At 52.2% G+C, this 27,976-nt stretch overlaps 1 protein-coding gene across 4 annotated transcripts in view; it reads right to left on the bottom strand.

The window, feature by feature from the left end:
• The window catches only part of PLXNA2 (plexin A2), a 233,673-nt gene that overhangs the window by 125,681 nt on the left and 80,016 nt on the right, over positions 1-27,976 (bottom strand). For 3 of the 4 annotated variants that reach the window (XM_086342251.1, XM_086342252.1, XM_086342250.1), the window contains one exon: positions 2,653-2,787. The exons of the other annotated variant lie outside the window; for it this stretch is intronic. In XM_086342251.1, coding sequence (XP_086198377.1) covers positions 2,653-2,787 — 135 coding nt within the window. The remainder of the gene's footprint in view (positions 1-2,652; positions 2,788-27,976) is intronic. 4 annotated transcript variants of the gene reach the window in all.

Genomic DNA, 27,976 nt, shown 5'->3' on the forward strand with positions numbered 1-27,976 from the left:
GAAGTCCAGGGTCTAGGTCACCCAGCTGGTTAAAGGGGGGCTGGGACGAGAACACAGGTCTCCTGGCCTGGCCTGAGGCCTGCTGGCAGCGCCGACTGCCACTCAGCTTCCTCCTAATCACCACCACGGTCGCCACCCTGGCATAGAGACCTCCCCGACTCACAGCTCACCTGATTCAAGATAGCCACAGGGCATTAAACCCAAACTCCTCCTATATCTGCTTAGTGTGACAGTTACTGCTGAGCAGCTCTGCTTTGGTGCAAACTGACAGGAGCTGGGCAGCAGACCCAGAAGACGAGACTGAAGGAGGGTTATTCAGAAATGAGCTGCAGACGCTCAGTTTAGTCAGAGCTGATGCTCTCAGAGGCAACATCAGATATTGTTTGGAGAGGTCATTATATTCCCTGAAGCCACTTATCAGCCTCCAGCCCTTTCCTTTGGTCACGTTTTGAATCCAATTTCAAAAAGCATCTCATTTGAGTGAAAGATATGAATCTCTGGACAGAGGAGCCTGGCAGGCTACATTGTCCATAGGGCTGCAAAGCGTCAGACGGGACTGAAGCGACCGAGCATTTAGCCCAGGGACGTGTCTCAGCATCGTCTCGGTCCCACCGAAGTCTCACTGGTCACTTCTGTTGGCTCTTTCTGCTTTTCCACTTCATGGGGCTCCGAGAACCCAAGAAAGAATTTTTATCCAGAGTTAGCTTGCTCCTCAGCCATACTTAACATCTTCTGAAATATTAATATCATGTCAATGTGGCTCTATTTCAGGGGTCCCCAACCTCTGGGGTCTAATGTCTGATGATCTGAGGTGGAGCTGGTGTAACCACAATAGCAATAAAGTGCATGATAAATGCAATGTCCTTGAATCATCCCGAAACCAACCCTGCCACCCCCCACTGCCGTCTACGGAAAAACTGTCTTCCATGAAATGGGTTCCTGGTGTCAAAAAAGGTGGGGGACCACAGGTCTACTTAATCCCTCTGACCATCCTTTTATGAACCTGCCTACAGGACCATCTATTCACCTATCCTTCTAAATCTGTAGATAATTCTGCAGAAGCATCCAGAATGGTGTTCATCAAATGATGACATGGTGTTACATTTCGGGGTGTTTGGTTTGGGAACTTGTTATTTCCTTTTCTGTGTGTATTATTTGAATTTGTATGGTGCCCATCTACCATTTTAAAGAAATAACTGTTGGTTTTATAAACAAAGAAAAACAGGAAGGAAAGGCAGAGCACTTATAGCCTCCAATCTGATGCTAAAGATTCCTTTGTTAGATTCCAAGCAACTTAAGGAGAGTGACCAAGTTCCATTTATTTTGATGTTTTTTCAGAACGTTGTTCCCAATAAATACATGACCAGCCTTTTTTTTTTTTCTTTTCTTTTTTAGGGTTACAAGTTCCCATCTGGCCCTGTTTATGCCTTGATCATGGGGGCTACATAAAGGCAGGTAAAAAAAAAAGCGGCTTCAAGAGGATGTGGTATAATTTGCCGACGATTAGCCTCTGATTTGTGTCATCTCTTCTGAGAAGGAATTTTCAAGTTAGAGTTGCAGCCCTACTGCGCTTATGCCATCAGGTATCCGTTTACCACTGCCTCCCTCCCTCCTCCCTTGTCCCCGATTCAGAATTCACAAACACAAACAAGGAGAGAGAGAGAACGCCGGGCGGGTGAACCTGAAGACAGACGCCTGGGATCTTTGCAGTGTTCTGAGAATGACGCCCGAGCAGGGAGGCAGCTTGAGAGAGCTCGCTGGTCGTCCAGCACAGCATCCTTATCTAGCCCAAGTCAGTGTCCTCTGCACCAAGACAGAGTCATGGTCCTTTCTGCTTCTTACGGCCTTGATCTTACCATGTGCAGGTCAATGCCAAGACCGCCGCCACTGCTGACCAACTGTTGACCCACTGGCAATGAGTGGAAAAGGAGCCAGCTTTTCCTAAGGTCTAAGCTTTGCTTGCTGCATCTCCGTTGCTTTGGTGAATCCCCGTCTTCCCCTTCTCTTGTCCTTCACTATGGCTCTCCTTGCATTTGCCTTCACTCTGCTCCTACATATTCAGGTCGAATAAAACCCCGAGGGAATAACGTTTCACCCAGGCGGATGGGGAACCCACTCGGTGGTTACCCAGCAAAGGAGAGAGGTCCATTTCTCAGGGCTCCCCATCTCTGCAGGCAGAGCTGCAGCTCCTCAGAGCTGGCCAACTTCTACCCTGCATCCCTCTAAGACTCAGGCCAAGAATTTTTTTTTTTATCTCCTTCTGGGGCCCTATCTTGGGTCTATCTCTCCCAGGACTGAGTCCAGCCTAGAGGCCTGGATTATTTACACCTCTTTGGCTCCCTTGAGCAGCAGACTCTGTGGGCCCGGGGCAGTAAATCTCCCTTCTAATCACACCAAGCTGCTCCGTGCAGTCTGGCCCGTTCTTGCGGGGCTGTTCATCATGTGCTCAGACAGGGTCTGTGGCCTGCAGAGAAGCTCCGGGAAGCGCCTGGCCCCAGTGGCTTCTCCCTGACTCCCTGCATAAGCTTCCCCAGGCCTCTGAGCAGCAGGCCCAGGGGTCTCTCTTGTTCTGCAGAAAAGCTTCTGCACAAAGGTCACGGGTTATCTGCGCCTCCTGGGCTCTGGAGAGCAGGGGTGGTTGCCAGCACATACCTGCCTCTCAGACATGATGTACAGGTAGCGCTGGTCGATGGAGAAGGCCATGTCCCGGAGGATGGGGCTCCCGTCTTTGAGCACGGAGACCATCTCATATTGGACCCCACCGTGGGGGGGACCATCGGCTCGAATCTGCGAAAGAAACAAGGGCATCCTCAGCATCTGTCCTCGGCAGCCCCTTGTGAATTCCCTGCCTGAGCCTAGAGCAGGTAGTTTATAGAAGATAATCCTCTTGTCCGGTCCCCAAGGGCTACCTGAAGCAGACTGGGTTACAGGGAAGACAGAGGTGCTTCTTAGTTCAAACAGCCCAGTTTCCACCAAGAGGAATCCTTTCTCAAGCAGTCTGAGTGTGCTGGTCTGAACCTTCTAACGGTGGGTTTATTTGTGTGTGCATGTATATCTTTAGGTGTGATCTGAATATCCTTACATGGTTATTCTTGTGTGTGTATGCACATGTTCTCAACACCGTGTGATGAGGGTGTGAGTGTGTGCTTGTGCACACTTGCTTGCGTTTGGGGTAAGAGAATCAACATCTACACACAATGGTTCTGCCTTGAGCAGGTAAGGGAGGATGGTGGGGCCAGCACAGAAACCATCAAAAAACTGAGGATTTAATTTATCTCAGAAAGAGCTTTCTGCTCCTGCCACCCCACCACAACAATATCCCCTGAAAGATGTGTGCAAATCCACCAGGTGATTTTGGGGAGCCAGGAATCCCTGAGGACAGAAATCTGGGAGTCAGTCTCACAGTCCATCCCGGGATAAGAAATCAGGAGGAACCTACAGATCATCGAGTTTGGTGCTTCTCAGGCTCAATGTACATGAGAATAATTTGGGGAGTTTTTAAAACACATGGCTGTATCCATTCATCAGGAACTCTGCGCCTGGGGACCTGGCATCTTCTTTGGGTTTCAAAGCTCCCCGGGGGACGCTAATGAGCAGCCGGGGTTTAAAAGCACCAATGCACACACGGTTATCAAACCAGCATGCCCGGAGAACCGCCTGGAGGGAGCGGAGAAATTCACCCCTGGGACTACCCCAGTTTCTGATTCAGCGGAAATGAGCCTGAGAAATTTCATTTCTAATAAATTCCCAGCTGATGTGGAGACTACCGGGCTGGGGGTTGGAGAAACATTCCCGTAGTCTAAGCAATACATGAAGTGTCCTGGTAGCTCAGGCAGGACAACGCCGAAGACTGGGGCTCGATCCCTGGGTTGGGAAGATCCCCTGGGGAAGAAAATGGCCACCCACTCCAGTATTCTTGCCTGGAAAATCCCAAGGATGGAGGAGCCTGGAGGGCTACAGTCCATGGGGTCACAAAGAGTTGGACATGACTCAGCAACTAACACTCAAGTTCTACATAGAATTTGGAAAGCCAGTGGAGAGAGGCCCCTGAAGACCATCAGTTCATACAGAAACAAGATGACGGGGAGCCCATGGTTTGAACGCACTCGTCCTGCCAGGCTTCCTGTTTCCAACACAGAAGCTGACTGTTGACCAAGTTTGCCAACCCAGGCCTTTTCTTCGTTCTCTGTCTATCTAAACCCTCTCCTTCAAGCCCACTTCCCCCATAAAGCCTTCTCCAATATCTCTACCACACTGATTGCTCCTCACCCTGAGGGCTTTTTGTCCTGAGATTATAATCAATTGACTTGTTCATTGTATATATATTAGCTAATGCGTATTGACTACCTACTTAAATTGTTCTCTGATTGCCTCACATGTGCGTAAGTCCAGCAACATTTTGAAGGCAGGAATGCTTTCTGTTTCTCTGAGGACCAGCCTCTGAGGACTAGAATGAAACTGGGAACAGAGCTGGTGACGGATAAAAGGGACTGCTTGAGAAATGCTTATTGAAAGGACATGAACTATGACCCAGCTGATAAAGTACCATGGGCTCTTTCGTGCTAAATCAAAGTTGAGGTCAAAAGACAGTTTTCTCTGGATGATTTTAAGATGAAGTCCCTCCCTCCTATTCACTTTGATTTCTCTCTTGGACTTCTAACCATCTCCCTCCCTCTGCCCATTTCTCCCACCCCACTGAGAGCAAGGACTATGACTTATTCATCACAAGCGCTAAGCGTGGAGCCCGATGCCACAGTAAACATGCTTGTATGGAGGAATGGATGCATTTTCAGCTTTTACTGGCCCAGTAGGGAAGGTCAGGAGCATTTATTTACTGCAGACTTGGGAAAGTTGGATTAGTGCTCCTTTTCACATTTTTCTAGCCTCCTAAGAGTTCGCGTACTTGAGGGGCCTGAGCCGGGGTATGGTCTGCGATTGTTGACTTGGCTGGACTAGCGTGGGTAAGAAGCAGACCGCAATCCCACTGTGGGGCGGGGCACAGTGGTTCTGGAGTTCCTAGTGGCGGGACCAGCAGATTCCTGCATGAGGCCCTGTGCCTGGATCCCAGGGGTGCAGCCACTGGAGCAGGGCGAGAGTCGAGGTGCTGTGCTCTCCTTGTCCGCTTCGTGGGTGACTTTGGTGGGAGCTCTGGCCTTGAAGATGAGGGGGTGACCTCAGTGGAACCAAAGAAACTCGCTCTCAGCCACTCTTACCCCAGAAACTCCCCTGTAGGGTGGATTCTTCTTTTCCCCTAAACTCCTCTTTCGACCTTTTCCTTCCTAACTAGTGGCTTCCTACTGTTCCAAGCTGCTGCCTTGACAACTGTCATTAAAGCCCCTCCTTCCAGGGAGGGGTGAGGGGGCCATTTAGTTCATTCTTGTTGGGTGGAGGAAGACTCAGGGTCGGCAATGATGCGGTGGGGCCGAGGCTACTGTCCTCCACCCTGGAGCGAATCTCATGATGGATTCAAGCAGAGGGAAGAACAAGGGTCTCAGTCTGGGAAAATGCCCCACAATGAAAATAGCTCCCCTTAGCTTTCAGAGCAGCATTCTCTCTTAGATGGAGAAATCCAAAATTTCCAAGAGATTCTTCTAGAAACATAGTAGCTTTTAATCACAGAAGTTCTCAGGCGGGACTTCCCTGGTGGCCCCGTGGTTAAGAATCTGCCTTGCAACACAGGGGACAGGGGTTCAATTCCTGGTCAGGGAACTACCACGGAGCAACTAAGCCTTTGCTCCGGAGACCACAAGCCCCAAACTGGAGAAAGTCTTTGAGTCTCAACGAAAGATCCCCGTGATACAATGAAGACCCTGCATGCCACAACTAAGACCAAATGGAGTCAAATAAATACATTAATATTTTTTAAAAAGACTGTTAAAAAAAAAAAGTTCTCAGGCTTTCTCAGGCTACTGCAGGATGTAGGGGGAGATGTGATAGTCATGACTTCTGATTAGCTTAACTTCACTATTCCATATCCATAAAATAGGAGAGTTCAAGCTCCGCTTTCTCCTCTGAAAAGGAAATGTCCCAGGGTCGCTTCCCACCCTCCCTATGACAGCTGCTCCTCTCCAAGGATGTTTTAATTCCCCTCCAGGCACTGGCTCAGCCCCAAGAGCTGCAGAACCATCATCCTACTTCAGGGCTGGCCAGCTCAGGATATCCCCACCTGGGCAGGCTGGTTAACCCTCTGCCAGATAAATCAGCCTCCTCCCCAAGAGGCTGGGCACACACACTCAGAAGGAGGAACACCTCGTCTGGCCCTCCCTCTCTGGGCCCTGGGACTAGATGGTACCCATGGCCATGCTGGAGTGGAATCTTACCAAAGATAACTTACCATCACATACTCTGGTATGTCCCAGTTAGGACTAATCCCAGTCCTTAACTTTTTTTCTGAATACGAAGCCTAAACTTTTTTTTCCTGTCTACAATCTGAACCTTTCAATAAACCAGTTGAGGTCAGAATCAAACCTACAGAACTCTGAAAACATCAGAGCTGAAACTAAACCAGAACAGAAAATGTTCTTGATACTGAACCTGAACTGAGCTAGCCTATGTCACTCCCTCTAAATACCCGGAGAGGGGAGCAGTCCTGCCCGAGAAGTCCATACTGTCCGGCTTGAGCTGTGCAGCCCTCCGAGATCCCCATGAGAAGACAGAGATGTAGAAGGGGGACAGGGGGCTTGGGTCCCAGGGATGAGGTGCGGGCGGGACCAGAAGGCTGAAGGCGGGACAGGCCAGCTGGGCAGCAGAGGCCGTTCCCTCCCCTGATTCCTCTCTCTCCCTGCGGGCAGCACGCCGAGTGCAACACCAGGTTACGGGGTTTCTGCTCTGACTCTGTTCTTGCTCTTGTCTGGGCTTGATTTCTGCCTCCTGTTCACTTTCAGGTCAGTTTCCTCACCTCCCCGAGCCTCAGTTTCCCTCTCTGAATAGGCGATCTGCTCCGTGCCTGTCACAGGAGAATCACAGACTTAGGGACACTGCTGGAGCTATGGGGCTTTGGAGCCTGTCTCATCCAAGCCCTTCCACTCGTGGATGCAGGCGGTCAGGGCTGGCCCTGGGGCTCCCACCAGCTCCATCCAGGGTGGTCCAGAGGAAAACACGGCTGATGAAGCCAACAGCCCTGGACTGAGGAGGGACAAGGGTGGCCCTGCTGTAGTTCAAGCCCAGGGGTCCCCGTCTTTCTCTTCCTCGGAAGTTTTCTGTTTCGACGTTGCCCTCCGTCCTCACCAGACACAGGATGGGGGCGGTGGAGACTGCGGCAGAAACCCAGACAAAAGTGGATAGTAAAACGCAGCAGCTTGCATCTGTCCTGCAGCGTCCAGCGATCAGAGTTCTCTTCAGCTTTGAAGCTTGAGCCCCAGGGCCAGGATCCAATGACCACAAGGACACAGGACACTGAAATAGGCCAGGAATCCAATCCAAGAGAAGGGCGTTATCAGACTGAGCCGCACAGGCCCCAGCCAGGTAATCCAACCAGGCAGAGGAGGAGCGTGGAGTCGGCACAGGCAGGGAGGTGACGCAGGCCAGAGGGGAAAGCTGGTCACTTCAACCTGTCTTTCTAGTTGGGCTCCTCCTCTCCTGGGAGGGCGGGATCGCAGCGGACACGCAGAGTTAGCGGTTGTCATTTTGCTTGGACACCGCTCAGAAGGTGGGACAAGATGGACAGTGTCCTACAACGGGGGGCGACAGTCTCCGTAGAGACCAGCAAAAGAAAGATCATGTGCCTAAACCATCGCACAAGGAGGCTGAGGCTCGGTCCAGTCAGAATTCCTGCTGAGAGGAGCCCCTGCTGCACAGGGGGAGACCACAGGAGGCCACACCCTCCTTCTCAGGAGGGCTTTGAACACAGGATGGCGTCTTTGGTTCATGGTTAAATGTGGACCTGCCTCAAGGTAGGATGGACTTGGTGGATTTTTCAAAGGGCCCTGTTGGCCTAAAGAATTTAATAATAGCTCCCATTTCTATTGGAGCTTCTTTGGTGGCTTGGCGGTAAAGAATCCACCTGGAATGCAGGAGATGCCGGTTGGATCCCTGGGTCAGGAAGATTCCCCTGGGGAAGGAAATAGCAACCCACTCCAGTATTCTTGCCTGGAAAATCCCACGGACAGAGGAGCCTGGTGGGCTACTGTCCATGGGGTCGCAAAGAGTTGGACACGACTTAGCAATTAAACACACAACACACACAACCACTTCTATAGCTTTTATAATGTGCTGACTGCTGTCGAAAGTGCTTAACAAAAATGAACTCATTTAATCCTTACGAGCCACCCCTGAAGGACACATTATTACTGTTCCCATTGTACAGATAGGAAATTGGAGGCGCGGAGAAGGACATCACTTTCTCAAGACCACACAGCTAAAGGGTGGCAGAACTGGGTTACCCACACAGAGTCCAGTTTCTCAGAGTCACTCTGTGACTCTCCTAAGAAATATTAGTGGGTGCACACAGCCGTTCACTGCAGCTGAGAACAGAGGAGATGGGTAGATGAGCGTCCAAGCCCTGCCTTTAGCTGCTCTTCCTCTTTCAGACCCCAAGGCCACAGTGGGACAATCATCTGTCTCCTAGAGGTGGCAGTAAACTCAGAGCCTCATTTGGGAGGACTGCTGGGAGGCTAAAAGTCAGCTGATGAGGGCTGGCTCTGAGGCAGGAGGAGGTGAGCTGAAATCCATGGGAGATTTACTGTCTGGTCTTCCAGGTAGGAGGGGCCTCTTCGAAAGGAGAATGAAATAGTAATCCTATTAGCAGTCACTTGCCTTTAAATCACAGCTAGGTCTGCACAGAAATTAATGACAGCCTCTTTACTTGAATATCCAATTCAAATCAGCATATCCAATTAACTAGCATACCTGCAGGCCCCTCCAAACGCTTTTTCTTATGCATCAACTTCTTCTCTAGTTAGTTCTAAATTATGGAGCTTTTGCTTGGGATCTGACACTCTCATATCACTTTATTAGTAGTAGTAGGGGTACTAGAAGTCATAGTATTTTTTGTAATAGCTGCTGAGGAGCCATAGAACCAGGGATCTTCTTGGGCATCTCAGTAGGAAGCAGATTGGTTTGAGAGGCAGCACCCCGCAGAGGGAGGCGCCAGTTTGTGTGTCTGCAGGGCTGGGATCTAATCCCAGCTTTCTCATTAATTGGCTGTGTGACTTCAGGCAAGTCGCTTCACTTGTTTGTGTGATAGGTTCCGTGGCTGCCAAATAAGGGTGGTAACTTCTGTCCTCAGAGCTCAAGCAGGATGTTGTGAGAATGAAATGACTTATTGGCCATGAATTTCAGGACTGTCCAATATTCATTCAGGACATGGCCTTCTGGGAGCTAGGCTTCTGTTGAGAGCTGGGGACAGTTTGAGAAAGGGTCCCCTTAGGAAGGCCCAGGAACGGGCAAATGGACAATCCCATCAGACCTCACACACCTGGGCTGCCCCGTGTGACAGAGGTTTGCGGGGGGAAATCCAGGGAGGCTGGCAAGGAGGGGAGGGCTTCCTGGAGGAGCTCATACCGAAACTGAGAAGCAGGAGGGGAAGGAAATGCAAAGTCTTTGGAAACTTTATAAGATGTGACATAAATATAGAAGTGCGATTATTACATCCAAGCCCAGATTTCTTGGGAACTCGGTTTGTCAGACCTGAGTAAATTTGGAGAGGGTGAGGCTTTTGATACATAGTCACTGAGGGCTCAACAATTGCAGCAGGTCTTACCACCGTGTGTCGAAAATTCCCCTTGGAGGAGGCCTTTATTATTTGATTTTATTTCTGCCTCAGGACTCTGGGCTTGTGTAGTGCATAGTGTGTGTCTCCATGCACGAGTGTGTGTGTGTATACACTGAGTCTGTTAAAGAAGGTCGAGAAGCCTGCTGCTGCTCAGACTGAACTTGGGAGTGAGTTACTGAGCGTGTGTGTTTGCAGCTGTGCATTTAGTGCTTCGAGGGCGAGGATTCGTGCTGAAGTTTATTTTTGTAGAGTTTCATGACCCGAATTATTTATAGATTGAAGTCTCTGGTAGATTCGGTCTCTGAGAGTCTGCCTCCCTCTCTCTGGCACTCACTACACGTGAATCCACAGACGGACACAGAGACACAGCAGCAGCGACCTGCAGGGTGCTGGAAGGGGCTCAGCGCCCCTCTCTCAGCCCCCAGTCTGTGCAAACGGTAGTCACACACAGTCCAGTGGGCTGAGGCCCTTGGAGGACAACTAGGAGCCTGCCCCTAAACGCTCAGATAACTGCAGAGGACACGGGAGCCCGGAAAACTTGGCCTGTGGGTTGCATGGAGCCAGGAGAGACGAGGAAGCGGGAAACTAAGGATCCTTCCTATTTACGAGCTCGAACAAGGTCACTGAGGTGCACTAAGCTTGAGAACTCCAGTGACCCTCACCCTCGTGTGTGCGCACACACACACACGCACACACACATCCTCCACACACGTGCACGTGGATGCTTCCTGCACTGGTCCCCAGGGAGCTGTTGGTCAATCCTGGGGCTGACACTGGAGACTGACTTTTCCAGGTTCAGTTATTTCTGTTTCTGTGCGTGTTAGGAACCTGCCCCAGATAGTGACCAGGGGGTGGACGGGCTAGCACACAGGCCTCGGGGCTAGAGGCTCCTGGATTTCAGAAGGCCAGGTCAGGGAGGGTTTTCTCCTGGAGAGCAGGGAGGGGGTCCTAAGAGGAACCACTTGCCTCTGGACTTCTGCATCTTTGGACGGGCTGAGAATTCAGGCTTCTGAGGACAGGGGATGTGGTGACTAGGTACTGAGCAGGGGCCTCTGACCTGGGGTTGAGGACGTTAGCTGGGGTTCTCTTCTAAGTCATGACTTCTGTGCTCCTTGTCAGCCAGGGGTGGCTGGCCAAGGCATCACCATCCAACAGCCCACAGAGTGGCGAGGAATCTTCCTGCCTTTCTGGGGTAAGGACCAACTATACTTCACAAGGGCACCAACTCCTGTCTCAGGGCCTGGCCCTGTACTTTTCATGGGAGAGCGACACCAAGGCCCAGAAGTACCAGAATCCAGCATCTTGGGTCTCGCTCTACCAGGGAGGGCTGGCAGGGGCTGGGGAAGGGACAAGAGAAACCAAGAGAGGTGAGTGACGAGAGGCAGTTTCGGAGCGCGGGGCTCTGACCTGAGACCAGCTCTGCCTTTCAAGGATGCTCCAGCTCAAGGCTTGGGCAGGTCAGGAGGCTCCAGGAACAAGCTGAAGCTGCCAGGGGCAGAGGAAGCACTTGATTGTTCTGGGAAACAATAAGATAAACACAGCGAGGGACGGAAGAAGCATTAAGCAGCCTCAGATGAAATCAAATCACGCAGTGGCAAAGCAATAATTCCCTGGGAGCGCACAGAGCTGGGGGGCGGGGAGCACGGAGGGGTAGCAGGAGGAATTCGTAAAGAATAATGAGCGTCTCCTGCTAAATTCAGAATCTCTGTTTACCCAAAGCCCTAGCAATGTTGGAGCCTCAGGATCTCCATTCGAGCCATCACACTCAGGTGACTGGCCTGGGGAGGCCCTGGCCGAGTGGGGATACAATCTAACCGCTTAGGCTTTTTGAACTGGGAATGATTTAGAACCAACCTTTAGGTCCATGTTGGGGCAATGCAGGCTTCACCAAGCTCTGAAACAGCAGGCAGGGAAGACGAGGCATATGGACATATGCCCCCCAGGGTTAACTACTACCTTGGAAAATTTCCAGGGGGCACTGGCGGAGAGGGGTGGGGATGGGGCAAAGGAAACTAACACTTCCTGGGGCTGGGTTGTTTCCTGGTGGCTCCGAGGATAAAGCATCTGCCTGCAATGCAGGAGACCCGGGTTCGATCCCTGGGTTGGGAAGATCCCCTGCAGAAGGAAATGGCAACCTACTCCAGTATTCTTGCCTGGAGAATCCCATGGACAGAGAAGCCTGGCGGACTACAGTCCACAGGATTGCAAAGAGTGGGACACGACTGAGCGACTTCACTTTCTTTCTTTCTTTCTTTGAATGGCTTATCTCCCTTTATCAATTAGTTCAAAATATTTACAAGACATCTGTTGAGCTTGACAACCAGTGTGCAAAAAAGCTGGAGATACAGACAGTGAACAATCCTGAAAACACTCTGCGGCGGGCCTTCCCATCTTACAGCATTAGAAACAAAGTGTTGAGCTCAGGATCAGGCTGCCAGGAGGGAGTCTAGCAGACCTCCAAGCAGAGGCTGCCTGACTGCAGAGCCTGCACTCAGCCTTTCACTCAGCCATCCCCTGGGGCCTCTGCTTTCCCCAAGTCAAACAGGAGGACAATGCCTGCACTGGGACTAAAAATTACATCTGCAAAGTGCTGGGTGTCCCTGGAGATAAGTCCCGGGGAACAAAATAGATCATATAGCTGTCTCCTCCAGGGTGACAAAGAAGGCCACCTGCAGCTGGAAAAAGAGCAAAACAGGGCGGGTGCTGAAGAGGGTTATTACACTCTTTAATTAACTCATTCTTTTCAATGGCCTAAAATTGCCCCACATTTTATAATCTGGAACAGTAATCTCTTGCTTTCATTAACACGGAGGATGGCATTTCAGGCTGGAAAGATCGGAAGCGAGGTCTAGGCTGTGAGCATGGCTTTCTGACACCGGGCTTGTGCCTGAGTGCAGGAGACTCCCTGAGACTTTAAAAGGAAAAGTCATTTTTTAAAAATGCATGTGGCATGTGTCTACCACGGTGCAGAAAAGGCACAGTAACTGAGAGAAACACATCCACGTCGCTGTATTTCTGTTCCCATTGCTAACGGGCTAGGTCTGAGCCTTTATTGCCTCTTATCTGTGTTACTGCAATAACCTGAGAAATCTCCCTGCCTCCAGCATATTCCTGCTCTAATCTGTTCCACCAAACACTGCCAGATTAATCTTCTTAAAACACTTATTTGATCCTGCCTTTTCTGTATGCAAAATCCTTAAATTTCAGGTGTTTGTAATTTTCTTTCTCTAGCTTATCTTGGCCTCCTATTTTTTTTTTTTAAATGATGAACACACACTACTTTTGGAAAATGAAATAAAGGAAATCACTGCATGCATCCATGCGCACACACACACAAATTACCTCTAATTGTCCCAACTGAATGGAGAAGGAAATGGCAACCCACTCCAGTACTCTTGCCTAGAAAATTCCGTGGATGGAGGAGCCTCGTGGGCTACAGTCCATGGTGTCATTCAGAGGTCTAACTCACATGACCTTCTCACCATTTTCCAATTCAGTTCAGTTGCTCAGTTGTGTCCAGCTCTTTTCGATTCCATGGACTGCTGCGCGCCAGGCCTCCCTGTCCATCACCAACTCCCTGAGTTTACTCAAACTCATGTCCATAGAGTCGGTGATGCCATCCAACCATCTCATCCTCTGTCGTCCATTTCTTCTCCCACCTTCAGTCTTTCCCAGCAATTTTTTTCCTCGTTGGGTCCCCAGGTTCTTGGTTTTTATACCTCTGCTTAAGAATTCATTTTACTTCCTAGATCCTAATCATCCTTCAAGGCCCAACCCAAACACCACCTCCATGAAGTCTACACCAGTCCTTCCTTTGAACCCCCACAGTACCTAGTGTGGGGGTTAGGTACCCCCACAAGTACCTAGGCACAGGTACTTGTGAACATGTACAGTTACCTTTCCTGAGGTTGTTGTCAGTCCCTGGGAAGCAGACACTGAGTTCTGTGCAGCACCGTATGCCTTATGTACTGGGTACTGCTGTGTACTGAGTAGGACCACAGGAACACATACTGATGGATGGATAGATTCTTGCTGCTGAAACCAGGCAGGAGTGGAACGCAAGTCACAGCCTTTATTTAATCCCTCTTATTGTTAGACAGGGCTTTCCAGGTGGCTCAGTGGTAAAGAATCTGCCTGCCCATGCAGGAGATGAAGTTCAATCCCTGGGTTGGGAAGATCCCCTGGAGAAGAAAATGGCAACCCACTCCAGTATTTTTGCCTGGGAAATCCCATGGACAGAGGAGCCTCGTGGGCTACAGTCCATGGGGTCGAAAAGAGTCGGACATGACTTTTAGTCACTAAACTTTAGTGACTTTAGTCAGTTTAGACTGAGCGACTAAACAACAACAACACATTGTTAGCTATCATGCAAAGGACTTTACACACATCTCATGTAATCCACACAAAGGTCGTCTTATCCCATGTCACAGATGAGAAACTGAGGCACAGAGGTGTGAGTAACTTCCTCAAGGTCACAGAGCTGGCAGGCAGCAGGCCAGAACTCACCTCTCTTGGGCCTCTGTTTTCCCATTTATAGAAAAGACTGGGGAGAGAACGAGGCAATCCTGTCCATATACCCACCCCATCCCCCACGGCCAAGTCTTCTGGAAACTCGCATGCAAACAACTGAGCACTTTAGTGTCTGTTGAAATGAGCTTTTTTTGGCTCCCATGGGATTGGTAAGAGCTCTTAGCAGGAGGTGTTGGAGAAGACTCCTGAGAGTCCCTTGGACTGCAAGGAGATGAAACCAGTCCATCCTCTAGGAAATCAGTCCTGAATATTCATTGGAAGGAATGAAGCTGAAGCTCCGATTCTTTGGCCACCTGATGCAAAGAGCCGACTCACTGGAAAAGACCCTGATGCTGGGAAAGATTGAAGGCAGGAGGAGAAGGGGACGACAGAGGATGAGATGGTTGGATGGCATCAGCAGCTCAATGGACATGAGTTTGAGCAAGCTCCAGGAGATGGTGAAGGACGGGGAATCCTGGCGTACTGCAGTCCCTGGGGTCACAAAGAGTCAGACGTGGCTGAATAGCAACAACTATAAACATTCAAGGTACTGCTCTGAAGAGAAGCACTAAGCTGGAGCTCTGCTGATTCAGCGACAGATGGAGCGTGAGGGTTAGGGTCACGAAGATGGGGTCAGAGTTGAAGTCTGAGGAACAGGGTCCAAGAAGGGAAGGGCGGTGAGGACAGAAAGCCTCCACCGCCTGAAATCTGGGCAGCCGGGGCAGCTCAGGGCTGCCCTGTGGGCTCTGCTGTGTCTGGCTTCCTGACGGAGCACAAGGGCAGAGCAGGCAGCTGAGGAAGATTCTGTCTGAATAGCTGTCGTCGTCACACCTTTCCCATCTCCCCTCCCAGGAGAGGGACTTTAATAATGAGCTGCTTCATGACAACAGACCCCTAATTAATTCCTTGCTGCTCTTCGGGGGCCAGATCATTCTAATCAAGGTGGGCTGGGGGTGGGGTGGGGTGATGAGCAAGGACCGTCTTGTTTGCTCGATCCGCCATGGACTCTAGCCGCCTACCCGGGCCTCGCTGCTCAGAGACCCTTCCCGGTCACCAGTTTCTCTTGGGCTGGACACCTGCTTCTCCTCGATGCCTGCCCCCTCCTGAGCTGACACCCCACAGCTGCCAGGCGCAGCACCAGCACGCAGCCCCCACTGGGGCCTGGGTGCCACACTGCCTGCCGCAGGTGCCAGGGGCTCACGGAGGGGGCTGGTGAAGGCGGGAAGCGGGCTCGGCCTCATGCACTGCAAACCTTGTACCGCCTTTTCTCTGAACAGAACATCCCATGGGCTCCAGGGTCAGCCAGGTGCAGCCACTGCCCATTGTTTCCAGCTTCCCATCCTCCCGACCCCTGAGAGGGTCCCACTGCCTGGAAGGCTATGGTCCCCTGGACTCTGGGCAGCCATATGCCACGGCACCCAGGGGGTGGCTGTGTCTCTGCAGCCTATGGGATTCTTCCCATGAGGATGTGAGCAGAGGACAGGGGTCAAGAAGGCAGGGGGTTGTCCTGGGGATACTCTGAAACAAAACATAAAACTCCCCCTCAAGGCAGGTCACACTTGAAAAGAAAGAAAGTGAAGTCGTTCAGTCGTGTCCAACTCTTTGCGACCCCAGCTTCTCCACCCATGGGATTTTCCAGGCAAGAGTACTGGAGTGGGTTGCTATGGCCTTCTCCACACACTTGGAGATGACGGGAATTAAAGAGTGCCCAGGTCTCGTCTCTGTGAGGAGCGCAGCCTCTTCAGAGGGGTTTGCTGTTTCCTCTCTGACACGTCAGGCTTCCCTCCTGACAGGTGTAGACTGTCCAATCAGGGCTGATGTCTTAACTGGCTGTGGGGGGAGGCCACACAGGGGACCCTCAGTCAAGGGAGTTAATTTTCACTTTCTTCCTCTGCAAAAATTGTAAAAAAAAAAAAAAAAAAATACAGCCAGCATGACAAGGCTATGGTGAGGACAAATTAGATAAGGAATCTGGAAACAACCAGGACTCTGGAAAGGGCTGCATGGAGGTGAAGACTTTCTGACTGATTTACTCCTGATCCACAGACTTGGGAGGGACCAGACTGAGGAGGAAAACTGGGCCAGGAGGGGCCTCTTCAGGAGCCCAAGGCTCCCCGCCCCCCAACTCTCAGCCCTTTCCCAGGGGAACAGCTGGGGAAGGAGGCAAGGGCGGGCAGCGAGGGCAGGTGCAGCGGGCGCCCTTTGTGGGGCAGGAGGTTGCTGCCTGCTTTTGAAAGCGACCTCTGAGCGCGGAGGGGTGGTTTTGCCAGGGTCTCCCCAGGACCTGTGCAGGGGATGCTGAGGGCAGAGGCTGCTGGGCCCCCAAAGGATGGCTGCATTCCGCTGCAGACTCTTTCTGCTCTGTGAGAAAGAGGCAAATGAGGGGGAGGCCCCAGCTTTTCCCCACAGAGAGAAGGCCGCTCGGGGCAACCCTCCCCACTTCTAATCTGCTCCTTAAAAGAAAGAACTAGAAGGAGCTGCAGCTTGGCTTTTGTGTAAAGTACTAAGGCGACCCCCCTCCGTGCCCCTCCCACTCCCCTACCCCCCCAAATCCTATTTTTTTTCCTCTTAAAAGAGCGCTCCACCTCTCCAGGGACCGGAATCATTAACTGAACAGCACTTTGCCTCTCATGGCTTTTGACAATTTGGCAGTGAGCTGGAAAGTACCAGAGAAACCGCGGAAAAAAAAAGCAGAGCAGGAGAGGGTGGGCCAAAGGGGTATGTCCCAAAGACCAGCCTGGTGTGAGCCCAGCCCTGGCCGACCCCGCGATGCTCGGGATGGATCTGCCTCTCTCAACCCGCCCAGCCTGGGCGTCTGCCCTTCTCTCCGCCGTCACCCAGAGGCTGCCTGGGGCTGGCTGGCATCCAGTCTAGACAAGGGCTGCCTCCGGGCGAATCAGGAAGGGATGCCCCTCACTCCACCTGACACCTGAACCTCACCAGGACTTGCAGAGGAGGGTCCCCTGAGGGCAGAGGTCTGGAGAGAGACCACGGGGCTGGGCAGGAAAGGATGGGCCTTCCCTACAAGGAGAGACAGGCCTTCCTTTGCTGAAAGGCCAAGTCCTGGGCATCTCGAAAGAGGAAAGCAAACGGGAAAGACAGGAGGAGGGTCATGGATTTCCCAGTCAAGTGGTGATAAACATAAAGCTGAGAAGCAAAACTTAGGTTGGATAGCTGCAGAGCTGCTCTGGACCACCCCAGTCGTTAGGGAGTGATGGCTTTGAGGGGATTTCTCAGAGGGGGATCATGGGTCCCCATCACCCTGGCGAGCCTCCTCGCCTTGCTCAGGCCTCCTCTCCTCATGCTAGGAAGGTCGCCTTCGTCAGAAACCCTGGAATGCAGTGCAGCTGCCACTAATTGAGCATGTACCATGTGCCGCATGAGGCAACAGCTGCCTTATTCCAAGTACCCACTTTAATCCCCCAAGCCCACTTTACTGATGAAGACATGGGCCTCAGAGAGGTCAGGTTAGCTTTAGGTCACATAGCCAGTAGGTGGTAGAGAGAGACAGGACCCGGGTCAGTTTGATTATATAGTCTTTTACTAAGCTGCGTGCCTCCCCAGTGATGCTGGGAAAGATTGAAGACAGAAGGAGAAGGGGTTATGGTTGGATGGCATCATCGACTCTACAGAGATGAATCTGAGCAAACTGCAGGAGATAGTGAAGGACAGAGAAGCCTGGGGTGCTGCAGCTCATGGGGCCACAAAGAGTCAGACATGGTGACTGAACAACAGTGCCTCCCCAAAACGCATTCACCCTTGTCTTATAAAGGATGTTAACATCTTACTATCGATCATTTTAAGGCTCTTATTCTGCTGTCTGAGCCCCAACAGAAGTGCCCACAAAAATGATAAATTCCCAGAAGCTGAAGCTATCGAGTTCATTTTATTCAACTTTCAACAGAGTGCCACGCACAAAGAGGGTGATTAAAACATTGCATTCTGTCCTTGAATTAAGTTAGAGCTCCAGAAAACCACAAACGTGGGCCTCTAGAGCTCAACCAGCAAGTTTCACTTTCCTCAAAGGCCTTATCCACTTGCCTCTTTTTGTTGGTTACTCCATGAGAGCAGTTCACTGCATGATGACTGCTATGAGGGTGTCACAGCCCCGACGCTTCAGTGGAAGGCAAGGTAAGAAATGGCCACATACAAGATGCTTCTGATTGTGATGCCAAACTTGTTCCTGGTTTTCTGTATAAGGGCTCACACGGCGAACTACTTACAGAATGTAATGTCTGGAAATTGTCTCTCCTGAAAAATAAAAATCTCTTCTATTGGAGATTAAAAGTTTCTAGTTCAGCCCATTTCCCTTTTTGATGTGGCTGCCAGGATACTCAGGGAAAATTTGGGGCTGGGTGCTGGTGTCTGTTTTGGCTTTATTCATGGCCTATTTATTTTTGCTCCTCTCACGACTTGGGCTTTCTAGTCCAGGGATGGTTTTCGTTATAAATGTCTGCCAGTCTTTTATGTCACCTAATTCTGTATTTGGGAAGAAGTGGGCTACTACATATGAATGCATATAAATAATCATTTTCAAGGACTCACACACCACGCACTGCACAGGCTTGCACTGTGTTGTTTGATGTCCTGGTGCTTTGTCAGGTCTTTGCACAATGTGCTCAGATCCTCTGTGGACAGGAGCTGGCCAGGAGGTGTTTCTGGGCTATTTCCAGGATGGTTTTAGTGTATGTGAGAGGGAAGAAGTGAGGAGATTATCGCTCATAACTTAGAGCCAGAGTCAATTTCCATTCTGTTGGGCTAATGAAAATCCACTCAATGATGGGTTTGGCCCCTAATACTGCTCCCTCAGATCAGTTCAGTTCAGTCGCTCAGTCGTGTCCACCTCTTTGCGACCCCATGGATGGCAGCACGCCAGGCTTCCCTGTCCATCACCAACTCCTGGAGCTCACTCAAAGTCAGGCTCCATAGCTATTTGTAAAACGGAAGAATGAATGAATAACTTAATGAATGAATGTCTCTCTGAGCCAGGAGCTTCTTCTCCCAGGAGAGGAGGCAAGGACTGGCAGGAAGCCCTATCTTCAGGCCACAGAAGGGACTCCAGATCACTAGGACCCCAAAGGAGCCATGCTCTTCATTGCAGCCTCGTCCTCCTGCCGGGATGAGTCTGCTCATCACCTGCACTGTGGGTGGCAAAATGGGTCCGTGTGCTGGGCGCTAGAAGAAGGAGAGTGGGGAGAGGAGAAGAAGGAAGGCGGGGGAGGCCTGTTTCCCCCATCCCGCCTTGAAAGGGACGCAAAGGCCAGCCCGCGGGGACGCTGGGGCAGGAGGTGGCCTCGGGGATGTCTGCTGTCACCAGCAAGCCCCTCCCGCCTCCTGCCCGCCGGTCCCCTTCTCTCTCTCTTCCTTGTGTTTCTCCTGTCACTTCCAGTTTCTCTGCGTGTCTGTTATCCCTCTTTGTCTTTCTCTGAGCTGTCTCTGCCTCTCTCCCTGGTCTTTCTCCAACACACACACACACACATACACACACCTCTCTCCCGGATCCCCAAGCGAGAAACCCTTGGAGCCCTCCTCCTCATCTCACAGCCACCAAAGGGCAGAAGACCCCAGGCTGGAGCACAGGGTGCTCGCGCCTTCCAACCTGCCCTGCCTTCAAACCTGGACCTCCATTCTAATCCCAGTGGCTTTGCCCACATCAGTTGGGCTAATTTTTTCCTGTAATTAAATGGGAGCCTCCCCCCACCCTCCATTCCATCTCTAATCCCAGATAATTAGCTCTCTGATTGCCAGTGCTGGGCAGGAAACCTCGTGTTTGGAGAGGGATTTTGGACAGACGGATTAGGCAAACACCATGCAGGAAGTTGCACTGGGAAAGCAGGCTGTTCTCAAAGTTTGTTGTGAAAAGAGATTTGTGGTGGGCAAAGCGCCTGTTCCCTCCAGGTGGTCTGAGCTGCCTCTGACCCCGTCAGGTTCTCCAACAAAGGATAACTTTACTCAGATTTCAGGATCCCTCTGGTGGGCTCTGTTTCCAGCCCACTAAGCTGAGGGTATTCCGGGGGTGGGGGGGGTACTCCTTCCTGCTCATGGAGAGACAGGGGGAGAGGCCCACAGGTGTCCAACCCCACGTGCTGGCTGGGTGGCTGTTGTTCAGTCGCTCAGTCCTGTCCAACTCTTTGCAACCCCATGGACTGCAACATGCCAGGCTTCACTGTCCTTCACCATCTCCCAGAGTTTGCTCAAACTTGTGTCCATTCAGTCAGTGATGCCATCCAACCATCTCATCCTCTGTCATCCCCTTCTCCTCCTGCCCTCAAGCTTTCCCAGCATCAGGGTCTTTTCTAATGAGTTGGCTCTTCATAGTAGATGGCAAAGGATTGGAGCTTTAGCTTCAGCATCAGTCCTTTCAATGAATATTCAGGGTTGATTTCCTTTAGGATGGACAGGTTGGATCTCCTTGTAGTCCAAGGGACTCTCAAGAGTCTTCTCCAACACCACAGTTCGAAAGCATCAATTCTCTGGCTCTCAGCCTTCTTTATGGTCCAACTCTCGTTTCTGTACGTGACCACTGGAAAAACCATAGCTTTGAATAGATGGACCTCTGTCGACAAAGGGATGTCTCTGCTTTTTAACACGCTGTCTCAGTTTTGGGTGGTGATCAAAGGTTAATCAAATACGGTGGGTGATAACACAGCACCATGACCCCCCTGATCAGGTCCCTGGGGTAGGGAGGTGCCAGGGACACGGAGAAATAAATCCCGCTCCAAAAGGCTTTGGGAGGACACCCTAGAGAGGGAGAGAGGGGACAAGGAGTCCTGGGGGTCAGGGTCTCCAGCTGAGGCTGGCACTTATCACTGCCACTGCCACTGTGTCATCAGGTGCTCTGCAGAGAGGATGGTCGGGGGGTGGTCTCCACCTGATGTGAAGAGCTGACTCATTAGAAAAGACCCTGATTCTGGGAAAGGTTGAGGGCAGGAGGAGAAGGGTATGACAGAGGATGAGATGGTTGGATGGGATCACTGACTGAATGGACACGAGTTTGAGCAAACTCTGGGAGATGGTGAAGGACAGTGAAGCCTGGCATGTTGCAGTCCATGAGGTCGCAAAGAGTTGGACAGGAACTAGCAACATTTTTTTTTCCTGTAATCCACATTTTCCTCTGTGATCCTCATAATCATTCCTGCAAGGAGGGTATCCTATTAGAGAAGAGGAAACTGAGTCCCTCAGACAGCAAATGACTCCTTCAAGGTTCAAAGCAAACCACCTTCAGGCAGAGCTAAGAAGCAAGTGCGAGGCTGAAGACAGTTGGTCGTCCCTGCCCTGGGCATAACTTGGGCTCTTCCAGCTCTGCGATCCCTTCGTTGGGAGAGTTTGGGCATTTAGAAAACTGGAGTGATGAGAGTTGTAGGGCACCAGACATCCAAGGAGATTCAGGACTCAGACAGCCAAGGGCTGGGAGGATTCAGAAAGCCCAGGGCTACCTGGTCGCCCTAAAGGAAATTAGCCCTGGATATTCATTGGAAGGACTGATGCTGAAGCTGAAGCTGCAATCCTTTGGCCACCTGATGTGAAGAACTGACTCATTAGAAAAGACCCTGATGCTGGGAAAGATTGAAGGCAGGAGGAGAAGGGGATGGCAGAGGATGAGATGGTTGGATGGCATCACCTACTCGAGGGAGATGAGTTTGAGCAAGTTCTGGGAGATGGTGATGGACAGGGAGGCCTGGTGTGCTGCAGTCCATGGGGTCGCAGAGAGTCAGACATGACTGAGCGACGGGACTGACTGACTGACCTGGATGCCCATCTAGATGTCTTCCTGTTATGCACTGGGGAGACACTCTGGCCCCTGGAGTGACCACAGGATGGCTTGAACTCTGAGGCACCTCCTTCTTTGGAGCTATGCGGAGCCTTGAGGTTGGCTCACTCTGGTTCTGAGAGGAACGGGCAGGAACCCATGCCGGGGGCTGGTGCGGAGGGGATCTGTGCTTTTAGAGCTGGGAGAGGTTGTGCAGGCCAGTGGGCTGGCACCTGGGGGATTTACCCAGCCTGCTGGTTAAGGCGCCAGGCCCTGTGTTCCCACAGCGGTGGCTCCTCCCATGGGCTCAGGGCGCGGAGGAGGAGGGGGCAGGCCGGGGACGGATTCCAGATGGGCTATCAGGTTTGCCCACAGCCCGGCTCTGAGGCTCCTCTGGTCTCCGCAGCTCCTTGGCTCTGATTCAGCCGCAGGACGAAAGCCCGCTCTGGAATGCCAGTGAAACCCAACCTGCCGCTCCCACCGGCCTCCCCCTCACTCCCTGGGCACCAGAGACGGCACTCTCCTTCTTTGCCCCTTCCCTCCTTCCTGGTGACAACCCCCCACCCAGTAAAGCAGGAATGGTGAGAGCTGGGAATTTGGCTGCTGGCTGGGCCCCCAGGTCGGGATCACTGACCTACTTCTTCCGGGGAAAAAAGTAGTCATATACGGTCCTGGGTTCAAGTTCCGGATACTTGAGCATGAGGTGCCTGCACGGGGAATTGGGGGATAGAGGGCAGAAATGCCTCGTGTCTCTCTGACTCTCAGATCCTCTTGCTTGCTGTGACCCAGGCATGGGAGGGAAGAAGGGAGAAGTCAGAAACAGGAAGAACAAGGCAGTCAGACATCACTGGGCTGCTGCCTGGCTCCCAGACCCACAGCGGCTTCTCACTGAATCCACTCAACAGCCTGGAGGGAAGGGGAGCTCCCTCCATCTCCATGCCATAGACTAACATGCTGAGGCTCTGGGAGACCTGGAGCAAAGATTTGACCACAAGCATTTCTGAAGAGCCATGTGCCACTGATCCAACCAGTCCACCCTAAAGGAAATCAGTCCTGAGTATTCATTGGAAGGACTGATGCTGAAGCTGAAGCTCCAGTCCTTTGGCCACCTGATGGGAAGAACTGACTCATTGGAAAAGCCCCTGATGCTGGAAAAGATTGAAGGTGGGAGAAGAAGGAGATGACAGCGGATGAGATGGTTGGACGGTATCACAGACACAACGGACATGAGTTTGAGTAAACTCCTGGGGTTGGTGATGGACAGGGAGGCCTGGCGTGCTGCGGTCCATGGGGTGGCAGAGTCGGACACGACTGAGCGACTGAACGGACTGACTGATGTGCCAGTGATGGTGCTTACGGCTCTGGGCATACAGAAACAAATGCAGCGGCAACCACGCCGCAGAAGCCGGGACTGTTTTCCTTATGTCACACAATTAATAGATTAATTATTCTCATAGAGGGCCCACCGGGTCTCATAATATAGTAGACTTCCGCACGCCCTCACCCACTCATTACTGTTTAAACACGATCCAGTTCATTTCTGTCCCCCAGAGAGAGGAAGGCAATATTGTCAAAGCGGAATGAGGGGGTCGAGCAGGGACTTCCTGTCTGACTCAGTGTCCCTTTTAGTGTTCAGGTTCTGCTCTCTGGTGAGCTCATTTTAAAGTTTCTGGAAACTTCCAGCGTGGCCTCCTCCACCCGGGGCGGGTACTCCTGATTGCTCAGGTCTGCCTTGGGTCGTTTGTTAATGACGGGCAGGCTGGAGGTGACGTTACCTTGTCAGGGTTGATTAGCTGGGCAGAAATTTGCATTTTGCTTCTGAAAGCCAGCTTGGGGTTGGCTGGCAGAAAGCAGCAGGGCTCCAGCTTCCGTAGAGAAAGCCCCGGAGGCCAGGCATTTGAATTAACCACAGAAGCCTTTTCTCCCCTCTCCCTCTACTTCCTCAAGCCCCTTCTTCACCTCTCCCCTCACACCACAAGGCTGGTTAACCACAGCAAGGGTCTCTCTGAACGTGCTGGCAGAAGAAAAGGCTCCCCCCACCTTTTTTTTTTTCCTTCTTCAAAGAAGATACAAACCTCCCTCCAGCCTCTCTGGAGAATCGGCGAGGGAACAGGCTGTCTCAAAATGCCATTAAAACACCTCTCAAATTAAATACAGCCCTGGAAGGTGCAACCTCACGAGAGGGGTTCAGGGAGACGCGAAAGGCATTCTTTCACTGCCCGAGTGGGGACTAGTGTCAAAGGTGCCGGCCCAGGCTCGGGTCCCTGGCTCTGTCCTGGGACACACAGCTAGCCCGGGCAAGACGTTTCACCTCCCTGAGCTCTGACCTCACCCTTATTAATGACAAACACAACTGTTCTCTTTCTGCCCCCTCCTTAATTTCAGGGACGCGACCCCGTTCCGCGCAGAGATAACAGTCTCGTTTCTCATCACATGCCATCTTCTGCGCCTCCCTCCCCTGCCCTCACTCTCAGCCGCCGAGCTATTTTAGGTTGAGGCTTCCAGCCAAAATCCGTACTTTATTAATTACGCGTCAACTACTCTCTGTAATGTTTAATGCGTTTTCCAGATTGTATCAAGTCCACGGTGAAGGGAGGAGTCTGAACGCGTCCTGGGTGCCTGGCAGGGAGATGCCGGGAGGAAGTGGGATTGGGCCGGACCGTGTCTTCTGGACTCGGTTGGTTCCCTTCCCCTGTACCCCCCCTCCACCCCTGGAGTCTCTGTTAGGGTCAAGCCCCGATCTGGATCGCCACTCCCTTCGTAAAGCACACGCAGCACCCCGACTGGAAGGTTGGAAAACCTGCCTCAGTAGGAAAGGCCAAAGGGCTGAGGACAGTGGACATCCATTAGCAGGCGGGGTCCGGGGTTGAGCGGCCATCTAAAGCGTGGTCACTGGTACGCCGAGAGAAGGCTGAGACAACGCTGACCGTCTGTTCTCCGAAGAGCACACAGAAACAGCATTTGTGTTGGCTCGGGCAAGGCTGACGAGACCTAGATCTCACACCCTGACTGTGAGGCTCCTTTGGCTGTGTGATTCGAGCAGGCCCTTCAGCTCACCTGGACCTCAGTTTACCAATCAGGAAAACCAGCATTCACTCCAAATGACCTCTCTGGTCCTTTCTAGCTTGAGCCTTTTGTGTTTCTTTCTAGACCACAGGAGAAGTGGAATCTCTTTGGAAGAATACAAAGATGAATCCTGTGTGCTTCCTGACCTCCAGGAATTCACAACCAGGCAAGAAGAGCAGACAGAAATCACGTAGGAAATAAAAATAAGAGGCACAACCAGGCAAGAAGAGCAGACAGCAATCACATAGGAAATAAAAATAAGAGGAAACAGGCCCCTTTCTGCATGCTTTACCCATGGCAATGATTACTTGCCCACAACAGCCCCACTGAGACAGGTACCACTGTTCACGCATATTGCTGATGAGAAACGTAAGACATAGGGAGCTTAAGTACTTGGCCAAAGACACACTAGCAAACAGACCAAGTTTTGAATCCAAACAGTCCCACCCCAAACTCTGTGACACTGGTCACTGTGTATACTGCCTTGGAGAGAGGAACGTTAAATAACTCAAGCAGGAAACTGGCTTTGCTAAGTGCTGTCACTAATAGTAAGAACTTAACTGACTGAGTGGGAAAATCAGGGAGGGCTTCACTGAGGAGGTGGAATCTGGATGGTGGACTGAGAACAGCTGAGGAGACAGCAAGAGGCCTGGAGAACCTAGAACGAGGGCTGTGAGTGTGGCAGCCGTGGGGAAGGCGCGTGGGTGGAGGTGAGGGGTTTCTGGTGGCCTGACGCCGGGACGTTGCTCAGGGGTCTGAGCTACCTCCTAAAAGCTGTGGGGCGCTGTGAAAAGGGTTAGAGAATACGGCCCCTGATGCTGGGAAAGATTGAAGGCGGGAGGAGAAGGGGACGACAGAGGATGAGATGGTTGGATGGCATCACCAACTCAATGGACATGAGTTTGAGCAAGCTCTGGGAGTCGGTGATAGACAGGGAGGCCTGGAGTGCTGTAGTCCATGAGGTCACAAACAGTTGGACACGACTGAACCGAACTGAACTGATGCTGAAGCTCTAACACTCTGACCACCTGATGCCAAGAGCTGACTCATTGGAAATAACCCTGATGCTGGGAAAGACTGAGGGTAAAAGGAGAAGGGGGCAACAGAGGATAAGATGGTTAGATAGCATCACCCACTTAACGGATATGAATTTGAGCAAGCTCCGGGAGTTGGTGATGGACAGGGAGGCCTGGCATGCTGCAGTCCATGGGTTCGCAAAGAGTCGGACATGACCAAGCGACTGAAAGGAACTGACTGAACTTAAGGGAAGGGATGCGGAGCCAGCAGAGGTTCAGGAGCAGGCGAGCAAAGCCTCAGCTGGGCTGGGGCGGGGGGGGCGAAGAGGAGGGCAGGAGGGGCACCTGGGGAAGACAGAGGGGCCAACTGCTCGTGGGCGGCTGGGGATTGGGGATGGCGGGGGCTCCAAACTGCAGACCCCAGGGCTGAAGCAGGGAGGCTGATGAGGCCTCCCCAACTCGGCTTACAGCTCACTTCCCCGGGGGAGCCTCTTCTGACCTCCCACCCCCAGGAACTCTGCATCCCTAGGCACAGGTCCTCACTTGCATATGGGACCTCATACATCCCTGTACCTTCAAACAGTGAGTCCTGTGGTTACTTGCTGGTGTGTCCTTTTCCCTATCTGAACTGAGCTGTGTTCAGCCCTAGGTGGAACATAGCGTGGGGTACAGCGATGCTCAGTAAAGACTGGCTCAGAGAACTGAGCTCCACCTCTGGGCTGCACGCCCTTCTCCCACCCTTGGATGTCAGCATCACGGATTCTCATCACCGCTTCCCTGGGGCCTGAGCCTCCTGCCGAGCGCTGGGCGGGGGGTGCGTTCCCGTGTCCCCCTGTCCACTCTCCCCGCACTGATGGGTTCTGACACCTCCGTAGTGCTGGCCGGGTGGCCATAATGAACAGTTTAGTATGGAAATTGGCCTCAGCAGGAGGGGCTGGTGTGTGCGTGAGCCGTTACAGAGGACTTGGCTGGGGGACACCTTCATCCCACAAGCGGGCTCCCGCTGAAGAGATCTTCCCTTCCGCGGCCAGCCCCTCCCAGCCAATCCGCCCCGGCCTGCCGTCCGAGCCTTCCCCAAGCTCCTCTGGGCCGCCACTGCCAACCTGGACCTGAGGAGGGTCCCGGGGAGGGGCTGAGAGTCCCCCTCGTGTTCCCCGAATCCTTCTCCACCTTCTGGAGTTGCGGCCTCGTTCTCCTGCCCCCTCCAAAGGTAAGGAGAGCGTGATTCTTCCTCCCTAGTCCCTCCTCCCATGGGTTCACCACCAGTTACCCCTTGCTGGTGTCTTCCCTTGAAAGCCAGTTCCAGACTCTTCTAAGCAATGCTTTCTACCCAAATTCCAGTGGGATTTTGAGAGGAAAGGGAAGCCAAGGGCATCTGATCCTCACTCTTTATCTAATACATTCTCAGTCGCTTAGTCGTGCCGGACTCTTTTGAGACCTTTCGGGCTGTAGCCCACCATGCTCCTCTGTCCATGGGATTTTCCAGGCAAGAATACTGGAGTGGGTTGCCATTTCCTCCCCCTGGGGATCTTCCCGACCCAGGGATCAAACCCAGATCTCCTGTGTTTCCTGCATTGCGGGCGGATTCTTTACCTGCTGAGCCACCAGGGAAGCACTGATCCTTACTCTGGAATAACGTGGCTCCTCTACATACAAGGAAAGGGACCATCCCCGAAAACGCCCAAGAAGCGGGGACACAGACCCCCTGGGGCCCCGCGGGAGCCTCCTTTGCCCGGGGCCTGGAGCCAGCCTGCCCTCAGTGTCCATCATCCGGCAGGGGTGTCTGGCGAGGGCGCTCCGAGGACATACTTAGCAGGCACTGCCTGACGCTGGCGGCACTAATGGATTCTGTTATCTCGCCGGGACCCTTGTCTGCAGATCGGCAAAGCGGAAGGAGGTGGCAGGTTAAAAATACTCTGTTAG

Source organism: Bos grunniens, chromosome 16 (genome assembly GCF_055505025.1).
Source record: "Bos grunniens cultivar Pamir isolate PY7600 chromosome 16, Bosgru_T2T1.0, whole genome shotgun sequence".
Lineage (NCBI taxonomy): Eukaryota > Metazoa > Chordata > Mammalia > Artiodactyla > Bovidae > Bos > Bos grunniens.